The sequence below is a fragment of the Oreochromis niloticus genome, linkage group LG1 (assembly GCF_001858045.2).
Source record: "Oreochromis niloticus isolate F11D_XX linkage group LG1, O_niloticus_UMD_NMBU, whole genome shotgun sequence".
Lineage (NCBI taxonomy): Eukaryota > Metazoa > Chordata > Actinopteri > Cichliformes > Cichlidae > Oreochromis > Oreochromis niloticus.
In genome coordinates, this window is record NC_031965.2 from 11646542 (window position 1) to 11667547 (window position 21006).

The window sequence follows — 21006 nt, forward strand, 5'->3', positions numbered from 1 at the left end:
GTAACAATAACTGAAATATGAAGACAGACCATCATTTTTTTGTTTTATGCTTTCTGTTGTTATACCGTAAAGTTAAAATACTTTGGTCATTTAAAAAAACAGGATCTAGGAAGAGATGTGTGACGTGTAATAGGGCTGTGCGATATGACCAAAATCTCATATCCCGATATAAGACATCTATCATCCCGATAACGATATAAATCACAAAAAATTTAACATTTTCTGTAAATTTTGTGAATCTCGGGCAGCTCGACTTGCGTGAAGTGTTTCCAGCTGGCGTAGTGTACCTGGAGTCGAGCGTTTTAACCAATGCATGAAACGATACATTTTTAGACATAAGTGGTAATGGCCGCCGTTTTCTTTGTGAGTATTTATTACACGGCGTGCTGCGGGGGAAAAACTGTTCTAATGTTTGAGTCTAAGGTTTATTTTTTAGCACCTGGCGGCTCTTATTTGCTTCTCATCCATAAATACTCTGCATACTCTTTCACGTGATTCAGTTTATTTTGAAAAGTCTCAAAAGGATCTTGAGCTTTATTGTGAAAGGTTTATATGGAAACTAAACAAGCAGACACGCGATGGTTTTACCGTCGTTGTTGCTAACGACAACGCATAAAAACAGGTGCTGGTCTGTCTGTAGTGTGGTTATATTAAATATAAGAGACAGCGAGAACTTTAAGAAATTAATATAGCCACTACAGTGACCATCAAAACGATGAAAAAAATATTGCCTTAAACAGTTTGTTTTGTGACACCATGAAACAAACGATAGCGTCAAATGAAACCATAGACGTTTTTATATCGTCATTGGATACATATCGTTGTATTGAACAGCCCTATACGGTGTAATGTGGTTTAGTTTACCAAAGTAAAATTGTAAATCTATTTCTATAACATAATTTTTAAACATTTTAACTCAACTCAAGTTTTTTTTCCTTCAATCTGATTGTCTCCACTTTTCAGACAACTAAAGAAGACATTAAAAAGATGCTGAGAAAGAACGCCATCCTTTCTTGAATTAGAAATATTCTTAAACCTACAGAAGACTTGGAGACACAAATCTGTGATCAGATTTTCAATGGTCACTCAGAATCCAGGTGCAGTGGACCGAGGGTGGCTGGTTAGAACTTGACAGCCTTTAGGGAAACACCCAGGGACAGCCTGCATCGACTTAATGAACGGGAATTCAGCCCAGCATCTTCACTGAGCTCTGATGGAAGTTCAATAACACTTTGAGACAGTAACACTCCTGAGGAGCTCAGGGCTATCCTAGTCAGTAGCCTAAAGCCCAATATGTTAGCTACTAATAATATCTTTGTATTGTTTTTGTTCGGACCGATGTTCAAAGGCTTGCTCCTGTTTGTTGTTGTGGAAAAATAATTTAAGCATCGAAATGAAACCGATTTCCTGAGATTTATTGAAAGAAAGTTCAAACCTTTGCAAAGGGACCAACAGGGTTTGTACCAGCATTGACAAAAATGCTCAATTATAGCAGCTCTTGTCTAATCAGTGGTTGGGAGTGAAATTCTCCCCATCATGTAGGCACCAGTTTGGTAATGAAATGTGTCATGGCCTTGAGCAAAGCTTACAGTTAGAGTGTATGAAGACTGAAAAACAACTACAACTTTGCACAAGAAGTTACAAATACATATCAATAGTACACAGAGGTTAGAGGAGGTGAAACACAAGTTTTCCATCACATTTGTCATTCCCCTTCATCAAGACCAGGTATTTAAGGAGCGGCTGTGGCAGCAGTTCTCTTCCTGATCATTGTCTCCTCTACAGCATTAACTGATGCACGCATCCCTGTGCTGATTATCACTTTGTGAGTCTGACACAGAAAGCTAATAAGTTATTTTGTCCTGACTTAATGCCCCTTAAAACTCACCTATTTCAGACTTACAGTTTAATACTATACAATATAGCAAATCTCCAACTGGACAGTGTTAAATAACATTATTTCCTTTTAAACTTGAAGCTTTGAAAATCTTTTTGCATTGGGACAGAAATTAATATGACAAAGACTCTTTTAAGATACATAGATACAAGCTCATGTTATTCATCTGAAGAAACAGACAGATCGAATGAGTGTGATAAAGGACATAGTGTGTTGTTACACTGGTAATGCCAGGAGAGGCAGTATCGGTTCTGTAAGAAAGTGGAAGAAGGGAGCGTCCTGCAGGAGGCAGTGAACGGACACTGATGTTATAAACATGTGGCTAAAAGAAGGTTCAGTAAACAAGTAGCAACAATATTCCTGTGTGAGGCTCAGTCATTTCATTTTTATTTTTTGAAGATGCAGCATCCTAAAGGTGTATATAGAAAACATGTTGATCCTGAAGCATTTATTGAAGCTTCTGAGCTATTTGTGTAATCTTCTCCTGAAGTTCTCGGGTAGATTTGGCCTTTCCATTGGGAATTTAACATCTCATACAAAGTTAAAGACTTTTATTTGAGTTTGGTAGAATTCTATTTCAAAGAAAAACAAGACTCTCTGCTAAGTTGATGACATCACATTTTACATTCTAAGTGGATGACATCACGCTCCATTTGCACTCCATGACATCATGCTCCAGATCAAAGGATCAAAAGGATAACATTCTCTCAAAAGTGCTTAAATAGGACACCAGCGTGCACTCAGTATGTCTCAGAACTGGGCAACTGTATAGGAGCACACCACGAGCCAACCTCTAGAGAAAGATTTGACACGTTCGGTGTATCCAACAAAACACAAACCCAAACCCCGATCGAATAGAAAAAATATCATTCGACACTGTAAGACAAAAGACAAGAGAAATGCAGCATATGCAGCAAAACCTTGATCCCCAGGAAGGGACCTCATCTGCCGCTGTTCACCCTAAGCAGCAAAACCCAAACCCAAGAGGGAAAAACAAGGCACCAAATGGGGGGACTCCATCTCATGCTGCCAAACAAAAGGGTGCAAACAAGAAGAAGATGCAGAAAAATGCAAACCCAAACCCCAGAGCCAAAAACCCTGGACCCAATCGAGGGCCTGTGCCACATCAGCCCAATGCCCACTTTAAACCCAATAATGGGCCTGGGCAACATTGGCAAAATCCACGGTTTTTGCCAAAACAAGGGCCTTGGCCACATCAGCCCAATGCCCACTTTAAACCCAATAATGGGCCTGGGCAACATTGGCAAAATCCACGGTTTTTGCCAAAACAAGGGCCTGTGCCACATCAGCCCCATCCTCACCATAACACCAACGATGGGCCATCTCAGCCACAGCCTCACTTAACACCAAATGATGGCAGTCGTCCATACAATGAGACTGATGAACTGGGTGCGCTGAGATTCCACCTGCAGGAGGCTCAGAACATGTGCAAAACCAATTTTTATAAAATGACAGCTGCAAACCACAAAGCTGCTGCAGCTAAAACTCAGAATGATTGGGTTCGCTTTCAGCTACAGTGCTGCAGAGGAAACGCTCAAAAACCATCCTTGAGCTCCAAACACAGCTGGAAGAGTCTCGTAGAAAGACACCCGATGAGAACTTCACCCCTGAGGTGAGTGAGGCTCCTGCTGAAGACAGCAGCACAGCTGTCACAGCTGCAGAGCTGAGTTTGGACGCTTCAACACAAACTGCAGAAGCTCCACACACAGACTCTACAGATGTGAAAACTGATCGAGAAGCTGAGTTGGAGATCCAGTGCAAAAACAGCAAGAAGAGATCGAACAACTCCGTGAGCAGCTCCTCAAAACTCAAAAGAATCTAGAAGAGGAAGTTGCAAAGCGTGAAGATCAGGAACAAAGAGCCAACTGTGAGCTCGCTGAGCTGAGAGACAAACTCAGCACCAGTGAGGCTCTTTGTGAAAAAACTGATTTGAAGGCGCAAAACTTAAAAGAAGAGCTGGAGAAAACCAAAGCTTCCCACCTGGAAATCATGGAGAAGCAAAACCTGGGGAACACAACAATCTGCAACCAACTCAGGCAAACAGAAGAAGAAAAGATCTCACTTCTGGAGTTTTTGCAGTATCTGCAAGAGAAAATAGAAAAGCAAGAAGACCAGTCCAATGTTGCCAGTCCTGAAAATTCTCCAGCCCAAAACGAGACACTCCAGGAGAATCAGCCAGAAAAAGAGGAGGCCAGCGCTACCAAACCAGAAAGTCCAGAGGCCCGAGAAGGCAAAGTGCCAAAAGAAAAACCAGAAAAGAAAAGAAGCGCAACTGGTTTTTCAGACTATTCACTTAAGTGACTTCCACTCCGTCTCCTATAAAATCACAGTAATATACAACTAAATATTAACAGGCACTTCCAGTGCCTAAACATCCATTTAAAAGCATATTTGCTTTAATATTTAGTTGTGTATAACTTTGTCATCGGTTCCACCACCCCCCAACCGGTCGCGGCAGATGGCCGCCCCTCCCTGAGCCTGGTTCTGCCGGAGGTTTCTACCTTTTGAAAGGTAGTTTTTCCTCCCCACTGTCGCCAAGTGCTTGCTCATAGGGGATTGTTGGGTTTTTTCTTTAGTTCAGTTCAATTCAATTCATTTGTATGTAAATACTGTTGGATGAATTGAACTGAACTAAAGAAGATTTTAGGAGACGGAGTAGTCACTGAGTGAACCAGGGTATTATAACATCTTACCCATAAAAAAAATTACCATCAAAAAAATTAAATAAACAATTGGATTTAACAAAACATCTGAAGTGTGAACATTTTGTCTCATTTAAAACATGAAATGTCCAATTATAACAACCTAACAGCAGAAATAAAAACATTTACATCCTGGTTGAAAACATTGTTCTGTGAATGATATCCACTGTGTCTGTGTTGTTGATGCCTTTTGGGGAAAAAAGTCTAAAGTATTGTAGCTGAGTACAGCTCCAGGTTTTGTACAGAGTACTTTCCATTTGCTCTAACTTTACTCTGCTATCTCATCAATAAAAGGGAAGAGGTATACCTAGCTGTATGGTGCCCTGACAAAAACCTGCTCCTGAATACCTGAATAATATAGAATAGTCATTTGTCTGTGGAAAGAGATTTCTTTAAACGCCAAATTACTAAATTACTGCAGCGTGAGCTCAGTTTAACTATTCGGTTAACAATATTTTAGTGATTCTGCAGCAATCATGGTAACCAGCATGACTGAGTCGGACACTTAGCAGATGGGTCTATGCAGGTCAGACTTTAGGAAATACACCTCATGTCTCTTTGAAACTAAAAAGAGGTCATTAATTCATCAGCTTGTGTAGCTAGTTTTAAAATACGACCCTACTCTGTATCTGCAAAAAAAGTCTCCTGTTTGTCTCCTGCTTTGCCTCTGCAATCTAATGTGAATAGTTTTGCACTTTTATAAGTGACTGCATTTCTATGCATATACTTTTGTAAATATACATGTTTGTTTGTTTGTTTGTTTGGGAGGGGGAGGGTTGAATAGCAAAGTTGAATGTCCACCTTTCATAGTTGTTTGCCTATCCAGTTCAATGGTTTACTGCCAACCCTGGATGGTAGGGTCAGTATGGGTCTGTCCTCCCTTGTATCAATGTTTCAGGATAGTGATAGTGATGAAACGGTGTGGAGACTCTTGGCACACTTTTGGCCCCTTTAGTCTCAATTAAGCAACATTTAAACCACACAGCCTATTTCAGTATTGTTTCTGAGCATGTCAATCTCACTGATGGCTACTTTCAGAGGAAAATGCACCACATCACAAATGTCAAACATTCCCAAACTGGTTTCTTGAGCATGACAGTGAGTTGTGGCCATGACAGTAATCAGATCTCAATTTAACAGAGCATGTAGGGGAACGGGGAACGGGAGATTCACATTATGAATGCATCATGAATGCACAGAAACTGTGTGACGCCGTCATATAAATATGGAGCAAAATCTCTTTCCGGCATCTCGTTGAATCAACGCCACAACTAATTAACACAGTTCTGTAGGCAAAAGGGGTCCCAGAGGCACTACTAGCAAGGTGTTCCCAATGAAGTGTCTGGTGAGTGTGTGTTATTAATACATACTGAAATCAACTAAATTAAGACACAAAGGCAGAAATAATTCTCAAAAATTATCTTGAATAACACTTACACCTAATAAACATTAAATGCTAAGTATTCCCTATGAATGACATTTTCAAAATCTGGTCAAAATTCACCAATGGTCATATGGTGCTGCAGTAGTGAGGAACAATGCAGCTGGTAAACAAACAAACAAACAAGCAAAAGGAATGGTATCTCGTGCTGAAAATAGTTGTGACTAAAAATCTTGATCGATTTTGAATGTCTGATTATTCATGATGATTTGGAAGGAGCATTTTAGTGCTGTTTTACCCAAAATAAAAAATGGTTTAAGAGTTTTTAATGGTGGTTTCCAGAATGTACAACAACAATGTTCAAGGCCAGTTTTCCAAAGATCAGGTCAGCATTCAGGTGCATATTTCCATTTATCCAACACAGGGTTAACGCTTCTAGTTTTTCCAAGAGCTATAAATCTCTGAAAGAGACAGAGCAAGATTGGCTCAGGCAGGCACATCAACAGGTTTTCTGCAAGGAGGAAAAAGACAAACACATAAGTATGAAGCACATGGACATCAGGATAATGTGTGAATTTAAGCAGAGTAGAACCTAATACTGTTTATCTCTGTACGCTTGTTCCAGCAGAGATATCCTGCTGGAGTTTCTCCATTCCCCTGGCTGATGGACACAAGATGTTTTACATCTTGGTCAGCTTACCAGAAAAATCACAACGTGATATCAATGACAGCTCTCTTCATCAAATTATCGAGCATAAGAGATTATAAGGACACATATTAAAGTACCCTGGCTTCAACTAAATGCTGTAATAATTGCAGAAACATTAGAAATGCTCTTCGCTTTCACTTTATTACTCCCGAGTATCTGATATTGGTTTATTTGTCATATCAGCTTGCTCACCAGCATCAGTGGTATTTCAGAAATTGCATTTGTGAAGTCATTTCTAAATGTTTTTTCTAAGGCTGAGGCTTTTCAGTTCTTTTTAGATTGTTAATAAAATGTATGGCTCATCCAAGACCAAGTAATACCAAATGTATATTTAAATCTATAATTTTCTGTCTATAATCAAATTTTAGTGCTTGAACAATCTAACAGCCTCAACTGCACTAAAGAGTAAAACAGTAACATGTGTGGATTATTAAACATTAGGTCTCTCTCTTCTAACTCTCTGTTAGTAAACAATTTAATTCAGCAAATTAATTTACTCTGCCTTACAGAAAAATGGTTACAGTGGGATAATTATATTAATTTAAATGAATCAACACCCTCGAGTTGTACTAGGCGTCAGAATCCTTGAAGCACAGATCAAGGAGGAGGAGTAGCAGCAATCTTCTACTCCACCTTATTAATCAACCATAGATCCAGACAGAGGTTTAACTATTTGAAGGCCTGACTCTTAGCCTTGTCCACCCTAATTGGAAAACTCAAAAACCTGTTTTATTTGTTGTTATCTATTGTCCGCCCGGCCCTTACTAAAAGTTTCTATTTGGTTTCTCAGGCTTTTTATCTGATTTAGTGCTCAGTTCAGATAAAATAATTATAGGGGGTGATTTTAACATCCATGTAGATGCTGAAAATGACAGCCTCAACACGGCATTTAATCTATTATTTGATTCAATTTTCTTCTCTTAAAATGTAAAAGTGCCCACCCACCTCTTTAATCACACTCTGAATCTTGTTCTGACATATGGGATAGAAAGTGAACAGCGTTCTCTGAATGTGTTCCCTTGCTTTTGTCTGATCGTTTCTTAATAAGATGTATATTTACAATAATGGATTACACATTAGTGAGGAACACATTTCACTACATGCTATACAGATCATCTGTACATTGTCTATAGTTCATCTGTATATTTGGTTTCTCTGTACATAATCTGTTCATAGCTATTCCACTATTTACACTACCCTTATCTGTATATATCAGCATATACGTACATTTGCCCATAGTACATCTGTATATTTGCTCTCTACTGAACTTATCTGTATATAATTGCTGTCATTGTTCTTGCTAGTCTTGCACTTCCAATTAGATGCAAACTGTATTTCGTTACCGTGTATTCATACATGTGTAATGACAATAAAGTTTAATCCTAATCCTATATCTTAGAGGAAAGTACATTGTACTCAACAACATTTATCCGACTTCTTAATTTACAAGCATTTGTAAGCTTTACAGGTTTTTCTACTGCTTTTAGTTTGATATAGAATTATTTTTCACATATGATTCATATACATGATTAATTGGACTGTAGACTGAACTACCCAACAGCGCACATGCAGAGTTGTTAAAGTTAGCAAAACCTTATACACCTACAGCTATAAAATGCTACTTCTGCTAAAAGTAAAAACAGGTGAGGCTGTTTTAATGTAACAATAACTGAAATATGAAGACAGACCATCATTTTTTTGTTTTATGCTTTCTGTTGTTATACCGTAAAGTTAAAATACTTTGGTCATTTAAAAAAACAGGATCTAGGAAGAGATGTGTGACGTGTAATAGGGCTGTGCGATATGACCAAAATCTCATATCCCGACATAAGACATCTATCATCCCGATAACGATATAAATCACAAAAAATTTAACATTTTCTGTAAATTTTGTGAATCTCGGGCAGCTCGACTTGCGTGAAGTGTTTCCAGCTGGGCGTAGTGTACCTGGAGTCGAGCGTTTTAACCAATGCATGAAACGATACATTTTTAGACATAAGTGGTAATGGCCGCCGTTTTCTTTGTGAGTATTTATTACACGGCGTGCTGCGGGGGAAAAACTGTTCTAATGTTTGAGTCTAAGGTTTATTTTTTAGCACCTGGCGGCTCTTATTTGCTTCTCATCCATAAATACTCTGCATACTCTTTCACGTGATTCAGTTTATTTTGAAAAGTCTCAAAAGGATCTTGAGCTTTATTGTGAAAGGTTTATATGGAAAATAAACAAGCAGACACGCGATGGTTTTACCGTCGTTGTTGCTAACGACAACGCATAAAAACAGGTGCTGGTCTGTCTGTAGTGTGGTTATATTAAATATAAGAGACAGCGAGAACTTTAAGAAATTAATGTAGCCACTACAGTGACCATCAAAACGATGAAAAAAATATTGCCTTAAACAGTTTGTTTTGTGACACCATGAAACAAACGATAGCGTCAAATGAAACCATAGACGTTTTTATATCGTCATTGGATACATATCGTTGTATTGAACAGCCCTATACGGTGTAATGTGGTTTAGTTTACCAAAGTAAAATTGTAAATCTATTTCTATAACATAATTTTTAAACATTTTAACTCAACTCAAGTTTTTTTTCCTTCAATCTGATTGTCTCCACTTTTCAGACAACTAAAGAAGACATTAAAAAGATGCTGAGAAAGAACGCCATCCTTTCTTGAATTAGAAATATTCTTAAACCTACAGAAGACTTGGAGACACAAATCTGTGATCAGATTTTCAATGGTCACTCAGAATCCAGGTGCAGTGGACCGAGGGTGGCTGGTTAGAACTTGACAGCCTTTAGGGAAACACCCAGGGACAGCCTGCATCGACTTAATGAACGGGAATTCAGCCCAGCATCTTCACTGAGCTCTGATGGAAGTTCAATAACACTTTGAGACAGTAACACTCCTGAGGAGCTCAGGGCTATCCTAGTCAGTAGCCTAAAGCCCAATATGTTAGCTACTAATAATATCTTTGTATTGTTTTTGTTCGGACCGATGTTCAAAGGCTTGCTCCTGTTTGTTGTTGTGGAAAAATAATTTAAGCATCGAAATGAAACCGATTTCCTGAGATTTATTGAAAGAAAGTTCAAACCTTTGCAAAGGGACCAACAGGGTTTGTACCAGCATTGACAAAAATGCTCAATTATAGCAGCTCTTGTCTAATCAGTGGTTGGGAGTGAAATTCTCCCCATCATGTAGGCACCAGTTTGGTAATGAAGTGTGTCATGGCCTTGAGCAAAGCTTACAGTTAGAGTATATGAAGACTGAAAAACAACTACAACTTTGCACAAGAAAGTTACAAATACATATCAATAGTACACAGAGGTTAGAGGAGGTGAAACACAAGTTTCCCATCACATTTGTCATTCCCCTTCATCAAGACCAGGTATTTAAGGAGCGGCTGTGGCAGCAGTTCTCTTCCTGATCATTGTCTCCTCTACAGCATTAACTGATGCACGCATCCCTGTGCTGATTATCACTTTGTGAGTCTGACACAGAAAGCTAATAAGTTATTTTGTCCTGACTTAATGCCCCTTAAAACTCACCTATTTCAGACTTACAGTTTAATACTATACAATATAGCAAATCTCCAACTGGACAGTGTTAAATAACATTATTTCCTTTTAAACTTGAAGCTTTGAAATCTTTTTGCATTGGGACAGAAATTAATATGACAAAGACTCTTTTAAAGATACATAGATACAAGCTCATGTTATTCATCTGAAGAAACAGACAGATCGAATGAGTGTGATAAAGGACATAGTGTGTTGTTACACTGGTAATGCCAGGAGAGGCAGTATCGGTTCTGTAAGAAAGTGGAAGAAGGGAGCGTCCTGCAGGAGGCAGTGAACGGACACTGATGTTATAAACATGTGGCTAAAAGAAGGTTCAGTAAACAAGTAGCAACAATATTCCTGTGTGAGGCTCAGTCATTTCATTTTTATTTTTTGAAGATGCAACATCCTAAAGGTGTATATAGAAAACATGTTGATCCTGAAGCATTTATTGAAGCTTCTGAGCTATTTGTGTAATCTTCTCCTGAAGTTCTCGGGTAGATTTGGCCTTTCCATTGGGAATTTAACATCTCATACAAAGTTAAAGACTTTTATTTGAGTTTGGTAGAATTCTATTTCAAAGAAAAACAAGACTCTCTGCTAAGTTGATGACATCACATTTTACATTCTAAGTGGATGACATCATGCTCCATTTGCACTCCATGACATCATGCTCCAGATCAAAGGATCAAAAGGATAACATTCTCTCAAAAGTGCTTAAATAGGACACCAGCGTGCACTCAGTATGTCTCAGAACTGGGCAACTGTATAGGAGCACACCACGAGCCAACCTCTAGAGAAAGATTTGACACGTTCGTTGTATCCAACAAAACACAAACCCAAACCCCGATCGAATAGAAAAATATCATTCGACACTGTAAGACAAAAGACAAGAGAAATGCAGCATATGCAGCAAAACCTTGATCCCCAGGAAGGGACCTCATCTGCCGCTGTTCACCCTAAGCAGCAAACCCAAACCCAAGAGGGAAAAACAAGGCACCAAATGGGGGGACTCCATCTCATGCTGCCAAACAAAAGGGTGCAAACAAGAAGAAGATGCAGAAAAATGCAAACCCAAACCCCAGAGCCAAAAACCCTGGACCCAATCGAGGGCCTGTGCCACATCAGCCCAATGCCCACTTTAAACCCAATAATGGGCCTGGGCAACATTGGCAAAATCCACGGTTTTTGCCAAAACAAGGGCCTTGGCCACATCAGCCCAATGCCCACTTTAAACCCAATAATGGGCCTGGGCAACATTGGCAAAATCCACGGTTTTTGCCAAAACAAGGGCCTTGGCCACATCAGCCCAATGCCCACTTTAAACCCAATAATGGGCCTGGGCAACATTGGCAAAATCCACGGTTTTTGCCAAAACAAGGGCCTGTGCCACATCAGCCCCATCCTCACCATAACACCAACGATGGGCCATCTCAGCCACAGCCTCACTTAACACCAAATGATGGCAGTCGTCCATACAATGAGACTGATGAACTGGGTGCGCTGAGATTCCACCTGCAGGAGGCTCAGAACATGTGCAAAACCAATTTTTATAAAATGACAGCTGCAAACCACAAAGCTGCTGCAGCTAAAACTCAGAATGATTGGGTTCGCTTTCAGCTACAGTGCTGCAGAGGAAACGCTCAAAAACCATCCTTGAGCTCCAAACACAGCTGGAAGAGTCTCGTAGAAAGACACCCGATGAGAACTTCACCCCTGAGGTGAGTGAGGCTCCTGCTGAAGACAGCAGCACAGCTGTCACAGCTGCAGAGCTGAGTTTGGACGCTTCAACACAAACTGCAGAAGCTCCACACACAGACTCTACAGATGTGAAAACTGATCGAGAAGCTGAGTTGGAGATCCAGTGCAAAAACAGCAAGAAGAGATCGAACAACTCCGTGAGCAGCTCCTCAAAACTCAAAAGAATCTAGAAGAGGAAGTTGCAAAGCGTGAAGATCAGGAACAAAGAGCCAACTGTGAGCTCGCTGAGCTGAGAGACAAACTCAGCACCAGTGAGGCTCTTTGTGAAAAAACTGATTTGAAGGCGCAAAACTTAAAAGAAGAGCTGGAGAAAACCAAAGCTTCCCACCTGGAAATCATGGAGAAGCAAAACCTGGGGAACACAACAATCTGCAACCAACTCAGGCAAACAGAAGAAGAAAAGATCTCACTTCTGGAGTTTTTGCAGTATCTGCAAGAGAAAATAGAAAAGCAAGAAGACCAGTCCAATGTTGCCAGTCCTGAAAATTCTCCAGCCCAAAACGAGACACTCCAGGAGAATCAGCCAGAAAAAGAGGAGGCCAGCGCTACCAAACCAGAAAGTCCAGAGGCCCGAGAAGGCAAAGTGCCAAAGAAAAACCAGAAAGAAAAGAAGCGCAACTGGTTTTTCAGACTATTCACTTAAGTGACTTCCACTCCGTCTCCTATAAATCACAGTAATATACAGCTAAATATTAACAGGCACTTCCAGTGCCTAAACATCCATTTAAAAGCATATTTGCTTTAATATTTAGTTGTGTATAACTTTGTCATCGGTTCCACCACCCCCAACCGGTCGCGGCAGATGGCCGCCCCTCCCTGAGCCTGGTTCTGCCGGAGGTTTCTACCTTTTGAAAGGTAGTTTTTCCTCCCCACTGTCGCCAAGTGCTTGCTCATAGGGATTGTTGGGTTTTTTCTTTAGTTCAGTTCAATTCAATTCATTTGTATGTAAATACTGTTGGATTGAATTGAACTGAACTAAAGAAGAGTTTTAGGAGACGGAGTAGTCACTGAGTGAACCAGGGTATTATAACATCTTACCCATAAAAAAATTACCATCAAAAAATTAAATAAACAATTGGATTTAACAAAACATCTGAAGTGTGAACATTTTGTCTCATTTAAAACATGAAATGTCCAATTATAACAACCTAACAGCAGAAATAAAAACATTTACATCCTGGTTGAAAACATTGTTCTGTGAATGATATCCACTGTGTCTGTGTTGTTGATGCCTTTTGGGGAAAAAAAGTCTAAAGTATTGTAGCTGAGTACAGCTCCAGGTTTTGTACAGAGTACTTTCCATTTGCTCTAACTTTACTCTGCTATCTCATCAATAAAAGGGAAGAGGTATACCTAGCTGTATGGTGCCCTGACAAAAACCTGCTCCTGAATACCTGAATAATATAGAATAGTCATTTGTCTGTGGAAAGAGATTTCTTTAAACGCCAAATTACTAAATTACTGCAGCGTGAGCTCAGTTTAACTATTCGGTTAACAATATTTTAGTGATTCTGCAGCAATCATGGTAACCAGCATGACTGAGTCGGACACTTAGCAGATGGGTCTATGCAGGTCAGACTTTAGGAAATACACCTCATGTCTCTTTGAAACTAAAAGAGGTCATTAATTCATCAGCTTGTGTAGCTAGTTTTAAAATACGACCCTACTCTGTATCTGCAAAAAAGTCTCCTGTTTGTCTCCTGCTTTGCCTCTGCAATCTAATGTGAATAGTTTTGCACTTTTATAAGTGACTGCATTTCTATGCATATACTTTTGTAAATATACATGTTTGTTTGTTTGTTTGTTTGGGAGGGGGAGGGTTGAATAGCAAAGTTGAATGTCCACCTTTCATAGTTGTTTGCCTATCCAGTTCAATGGTTTACTGCCAACCCTGGATGGTAGGGTCAGTATGGGTCTGTCCTCCCTTGTATCAATGTTTCAGGATAGTGATAGTGATGAAACGGTGTGGAGACTCTTGGCACACTTTTGGCCCCTTTAGTCTCAATTAAGCAACATTTAAACCACACAGCCTATTTCAGTATTGTTTCTGAGCATGTCAATCTCACTGATGGCTACTTTCAGAGGAAAATGCACCACATCACAAATGTCAAACATTCCCAAACTGGTTTCTTGAGCATGACAGTGAGTTGTGGCCATGACAGTAATCAGATCTCAATTTAACAGAGCATGTAGGGGAACGGGGAACGGGAGATTCACATTATGAATGCATCATGAATGCACAGAAACTGTGTGACGCCGTCATATAAATATGGAGCAAAATCTCTTTCCGGCATCTCGTTGAATCAACGCCACAACTAATTAACACAGTTCTGTAGGCAAAGGGGGTCCCAGAGGCACTACTAGCAAGGTGTTCCCAATGAAGTGTCTGGTGAGTGTGTGTTATTAATACATACTGAATCAACTAAATTAAGACACAAAGGCAGAAATAATTCTCAAAAATTATCTTGAATAACACTTACACCTAATAAACATTAAATGCTAAGTATTCCCTATGAATGACATTTTCAAATCTGGTCAAAATTCACCAATGGTCATATGGTGCTGCAGTAGTGAGGAACAATGCAGCTGGTAAACAAACAAACAAACAAGCAAAGGAATGGTATCTCGTGCTGAAAATAGTTGTGACTAAAATCTTGATCGATTTTGAATGTCTGATTATTCATGATGATTTGGAAGGAGCATTTTAGTGCTGTTTTACCCAAATAAAAATGGTTTAAGAGTTTTTAATGGTGGTTTCCAGAATGTACAACAACAATGTTCAAGGCCAGTTTTCCAAGATCAGGTCAGCATTCAGGTGCATATTTCCATTTATCCAACACAGGGTTAACGCTTCTAGTTTTTCCAAGAGCTATAAATCTCTGAAAGAGACAGAGCAAGATTGGCTCAGGCAGGCACATCAACAGGTTTTCTGCAAGGAGGAAAAAGACAAACACATAAGTATGAAGCACATGGACATCAGGATAATGTGTGAATTTAAGCAGAGTAGAACCTAATACTGTTTATCTCTGTACGCTTGTTCCAGCAGAGATATCCTGCTGGAGTTTCTCCATTCCCCTGGCTGATGGACACAAGATGTTTTACATCTTGGTCAGCTTACCAGAAAAATCACAACGTGATATCAATGACAGCTCTCTTCATCAAATTATCGAGCATAAGAGATTATAAGGACACATATTAAAGTACCCTGGCTTCAACTAAATGCTGTAATAATTGCAGAAACATTAGAAATGCTCTTCGCTTTCACTTTATTACTCCCGAGTATCTGATATTGGTTTATTTGTCATATCAGCTTGCTCACCAGCATCAGTGGTATTTCAGAAATTGCATTTGTGAAGTCATTTCTAAAATGTTTTTTCTAAGGCTGAGGCTTTTCAGTTCTTTTTAGATTGTTAATAAAATGTATGGCTCATCCAAGACCAAGTAATACCAAATGTATATTTAAATCTATAATTTTCTGTCTATAATCAAATTTTAGTGCTTGAACAATCTAACAGCCTCAACTGCACTAAAGAGTAAAACAGTAACATGTGTGGATTATTAACATTAGGTCTCTCTCTTCTAACTCTCTGTTAGTAAACAATTTAATTCAGCAAATTAATTTACTCTGCCTTACAGAAAATGGTTACAGTGGGATAATTATATTAATTTAAATGAATCAACACCCTCGAGTTGTACTAGGCGTCAGAATCCTTGAAGCACAGATCAAGGAGGAGGAGTAGCAGCAATCTTCTACTCCACCTTATTAATCAACCATAGATCCAGACAGAGGTTTAACTATTTGAAGGCCTGACTCTTAGCCTTGTCCACCCTAATTGGAAAACTCAAAAACCTGTTTTATTTGTTGTTATCTATTGTCCGCCCGGCCCTTACTAAAAGTTTCTATTTGGTTTCTCAGGCTTTTTATCTGATTTAGTGCTCAGTTCAGATAAAATAATTATAGGGGGTGATTTTAACATCCATGTAGATGCTGAAATGACAGCCTCAACACGGCATTTAATCTATTATTTGATTCAATTTTCTTCTCTTAAAATGTAAAAGTGCCACCCACCTCTTTAATCACACTCTGAATCTTGTTCTGACATATGGGATAGAAAGTGAACAGCGTTCTCTGAATGTGTTCCCTTGCTTTTGTCTGATCGTTTCTTAATAAGATGTATATTTACAATAATGGATTACACATTAGTGAGGAACACATTTCACTACATGCTATACAGATCATCTGTACATTGTCTATAGTTCATCTGTATATTTGGTTTCTCTGTACATAATCTGTTCATAGCTATTCCACTATTTACACTACCCTTATCTGTATATATCAGCATATACGTACATTTGCCCATAGTACATCTGTATATTTGCTCTCTACTGAACTTATCTGTATATAATTGCTGTCATTGTTCTTGCTAGTCTTGCACTTCCAATTAGATGCAAACTGTATTTCGTTACCGTGTATTCATACATGTGTAATGACAATAAAGTTTAATCCTAATCCTATATCTTAGAGGAAAGTACATTGTACTCAACAACATTTATCCGACTTCTTAATTTACAAGCATTTGTAAGCTTTACAGGTTTTTCTACTGCTTTTAGTTTGATATAGAATTATTTTTCACATATGATTCATATACATGATTAATTGGACTGTAGACTGAACTACCCAACAGCGCACATGCAGAGTTGTTAAAGTTAGCAAACCTTATACACCTACAGCTATAAAATGCTACTTCTGCTAAAAGTAAAAACAGGTGAGGCTGTTTTAATGTAACAATAACTGAATATGAAGACAGACCATCATTTTTTTGTTTTATGCTTTCTGTTGTTATACCGTAAAGTTAAATACTTTGGTCATTTAAAAAAACAGGATCTAGGAAGAGATGTGTGACGTGTAATAGGGCTGTGCGATATGACCAAAATCTCATATCCCGACATAAGACATCTATCATCCCGATAACGATATAAATCACAAAAATTTAACATTTCTGTAAATTTTGTGAATCTCGGGCAGCTCGACTTGCGTGAAGTGTTTCCAGCTGGGCGTAGTGTACCTGGAGTCGAGCGTTTTAACCAATGCATGAACGATACATTTTTAGACATAAGTGGTAATGGCCGCCGTTTTCTTTGTGAGTATTTATTACACGGCGTGCTGCGGGGGAAAAACTGTTCTAATGTTTGAGTCTAAGGTTTATTTTTTAGCACCTGGCGGCTCTTATTTGCTTCTCATCCATAAATACTCTGCATACTCTTTCACGTGATTCAGTTTATTTTGAAAAGTCTCAAAAGGATCTTGAGCTTTATTGTGAAAGGTTTATATGGAAACTAAACAAGCAGACACGCGATGGTTTTACCGTCGTTGTTGCTAACGACAACGCATAAAAACAGGTGCTGGTCTGTCTGTAGTGTGGTTATATTAATATAAGAGACAGCGAGAACTTTAAGAAATTAATGTAGCCACTACAGTGACCATCAAAACGATGAAAAAATATTGCCTTAAACAGTTTGTTTTGTGACACCATGAAACAAACGATAGCGTCAAATGAACCATAGACGTTTTTATATCGTCATTGGATACATATCGTTGTATTGAACAGCCCTATACGGTGTAATGTGGTTTAGTTTACCAAAGTAAAATTGTAAATCTATTTCTATAACATAATTTTTAAACATTTTAACTCAACTCAAGTTTTTTTCCTTCAATCTGATTGTCTCCACTTTTCAGACAACTAAAGAAGACATTAAAAAGATGCTGAGAAAGAACGCCATCCTTTCTTGAATTAGAAATATTCTTAAACCTACAGAAGACTTGGAGACACAAATCTGTGATCAGATTTTCAATGGTCACTCAGAATCCAGGTGCAGTGGACCGAGGGTGGCTGGTTAGAACTTGACAGCCTTTAGGGAAACACCCAGGGACAGCCTGCATCGACTTAATGAACGGGAATTCAGCCCAGCATCTTCACTGAGCTCTGATGGAAGTTCAATAACACTTGAGACAGTAACACTCCTGAGGAGCTCAGGGCTATCCTAGTCAGTAGCCTAAAGCCCAATATGTTAGCTACTAATAATATCTTTGTATTGTTTTTGTTCGGACCGATGTTCAAAGGCTTGCTCCTGTTTGTTGTTGTGGAAAAATAATTTAAGCATCGAAATGAAACCGATTTCCTGAGATTTATTGAAAGAAAGTTCAAACCTTTGCAAAGGGACCAACAGGGTTTGTACCAGCATTGACAAAAATGCTCAATTATAGCAGCTCTTGTCTAATCAGTGGTTGGGAGTGAAATTCTCCCATCATGTAGGCACCAGTTTGGTAATGAAGTGTGTCATGGCCTTGAGCAAAGCTTACAGTTAGAGTATATGAAGACTGAAAAACAACTACAACTTTGCACAAGAAAGTTACAAATACATATCAATAGTACACAGAGGTTAGAGGAGGTGAAACACAAGTTTCCCATCACATTTGTCATTCCCCTTCATCAAGACCAGGTATTTAAGGAGCGGCTGTGGCAGCAGTTCTCTTCCTGATCATTGTCTCCTCTACAGCATTAACTGATGCACGCATCCCTGTGCTGATTATCACTTTGTGAGTCTGACACAGAAAGCTAATAAGTTATTTTGTCCTGACTTAATGCCCCTTAAAACTCACCTATTTCAGACTTACAGTTTAATACTATACAATATAGCAAATCTCCAACTGGACAGTGTTAAATAACATTATTTCCTTTTAAACTTGAAGCTTTGAAAATCTTTTTGCATTGGGACAGAAATTAATATGACAAAGACTCTTTTAAAGATACATAGATACAAGCTCATGTTATTCATCTGAAGAAACAGACAGATCGAATGAGTGTGATAAAGGACATAGTGTGTTGTTACACTGGTAATGCCAGGAGAGGCAGTATCGGTTCTGTAAGAAAGTGGAAGAAGGGAGCGTCCTGCAGGAGGCAGTGAACGGACACTGATGTTATAACATGTGGCTAAAAGAAGGTTCAGTAAACAAGTAGCAACAATATTCCTGTGTGAGGCTCAGTCATTTCATTTTTATTTTTTGAAGATGCAACATCCTAAAGGTGTATATAGAAAACATGTTGATCCTGAAGCATTTATTGAAGCTTCTGAGCTATTTGTGTAATCTTCTCCTGAAGTTCTCGGGTAGATTTGGCCTTTCCATTGGGAATTTAACATCTCATACAAAGTTAAAGACTTTTATTTGAGTTTGGTAGAATTCTATTTCAAAGAAAAACAAGACTCTCTGCTAAGTTGATGACATCACATTTTACATTCTAAGTGGATGACATCATGCTCCATTTGCACTCCATGACATCATGCTCCAGATCAAAGGATCAAAAGGATAACATTCTCTCAAAAGTGCTTAAATAGGACACCAGCGTGCACTCAGTATGTCTCAGAACTGGGCAACTGTATAGGAGCACACCACGAGCCAACCTCTAGAGAAAGATTTGACACGTTCGTTGTATCCAACAAAACACAAACCCAAACCCCGATCGAATAGAAAAAATATCATTCGACACTGTAAGACAAAAGACAAGAGAAATGCAGCATATGCAGCAAAACCTTGATCCCCAGGAAGGACCTCATCTGCCGCTGTTCACCCTAAGCAGCAAAACCCAAACCCAAGAGGGAAAAACAAGGCACCAAATGGGGGGACTCCATCTCATGCTGCCAAACAAAAGGGTGCAAACAAGAAGAAGATGCAGAAAAATGCAAACCCAAACCCCAGAGCCAAAAACCCTGGACCCAATCGAGGGCCTGTGCCACATCAGCCCAATGCCCACTTTAAACCCAATAATGGGCCTGGGCAACATTGGCAAAATCCACGGTTTTTGCCAAAACAAGGGCCTTGGCCACATCAGCCCAATGCCCACTTTAAACCCAATAATGGGCCTGGGCAACATTGGCAAAATCCACGGTTTTTGCCAAAACAAGGGCCTTGGCCACATCAGCCCAATGCCCACTTTAAACCCAATAATGGGCCTGGGCAACATTGGCAAAATCCACGGTTTTTGCCAAAACAAGGGCCTGTGCCACATCAGCCCCATCCTCACCATAACACCAACGATGGGCCATCTCAGCCACAGCCTCACTTAACACCAAATGATGGCAGTCGTCCATACAATGAGACTGATGAACTGGGTGCGCTGAGATTCCACCTGCAGGAGGCTCAGAACATGTGCAAAACCAATTTTTATAAAATGACAGCTGCAAACCACAAAGCTGCTGCAGCTAAAACTCAGAATGATTGGGTTCGCTTTCAGCTACAGTGCTGCAGAGGAAACGCTCAAAAACCATCCTTGAGCTCCAAACACAGCTGGAAGAGTCTCGTAGAAAGACACCCGATGAGAACTTCACCCTGAGGTGAGTGAGGCTCCTGCTGAAGACAGCAGCACAGCTGTCACAGCTGCAGAGCTGAGTTTGGACGCTTCAACACAAACTGCAGAAGCTCCACACACAGACTCTACAGATGTGAAAACTGATCGAGAAGCTGAGTTGGAGATCCAGTGCAAAAAACAGCAAGAAGAGATCGAACAACTCCGTGAGCAGCTCCTCAAACTCAAAAGAATCTAGAAGAGGAAGTTGCAAAGCGTGAAGATCAGGAACAAAGAGCCAACTGTGAGCTCGCTGAGCTGAGAGACAAACTCAGCACCAGTGAGGCTCTTTGTGAAAAAACTGATTTGAAGGCGCAAAACTTAAAAGAAGAGCTGGAGAAAACCAAAGCTTCCCACCTGGAAATCATGGAGAAGCAAAACCTGGGGAACACAACAATCTGCAACCAACTCAGGCAAACAGAAGAAGAAAGATCTCACTTCTGGAGTTTTTGCAGTATCTGCAAGAGAAAATAGAAAAGCAAGAAGACCAGTCCAATGTTGCCAGTCCTGAAAATTCTCCAGCCCAAAACGAGACACTCCAGGAGAATCAGCCAGAAAAAGAGGAGGCCAGCGCT

The 21006-nt window shown here is 39.5% G+C and overlaps 1 protein-coding gene across 3 annotated transcripts; it reads left to right on the forward strand.

The window, feature by feature from the left end:
• The first annotated feature begins 11242 nt into the window (after positions 1-11242).
• Positions 11243-20342, forward strand: LOC109200214 (uncharacterized). Of its 3 annotated transcripts, none has more exons than XM_025903293.1 (3): positions 11243-11391; positions 11482-11571; positions 19824-20342. In XM_025903293.1, the coding sequence occupies exons 1-3, from the start codon at positions 11272-11274 to the stop codon at positions 20151-20153; spliced, it is 540 nt and encodes a 179-aa protein (XP_025759078.1). In that variant the 5' UTR covers positions 11243-11271; the 3' UTR covers positions 20154-20342. The 3 variants fall into 3 exon arrangements, with proteins under 3 accessions (XP_025759078.1, XP_025759092.1, XP_025759046.1); XM_025903307.1 differs by having other exon boundaries at positions 11243-11379; positions 11470-11571; XM_025903261.1 differs by having other exon boundaries at positions 11243-11571.
• Positions 20343-21006: the final 664 nt, after the last annotated feature.

Bases quoted from the DNA above. Each gene is read 5' to 3' on its own strand.
- LOC109200214 (XM_025903261.1), top strand. From the start codon at position 11,272: ATGGGGGGACTCCATCTCATGCTGCCAAACAAAAGGGTGCAAACAAGA. The intron at 11,572-19,823 runs ATCAGCCCAATG...GGCCTGTGCCAC, and splicing joins AAAACAAGGGCCTTGGCCAC to ATCAGCCCAATGCCCACTTT.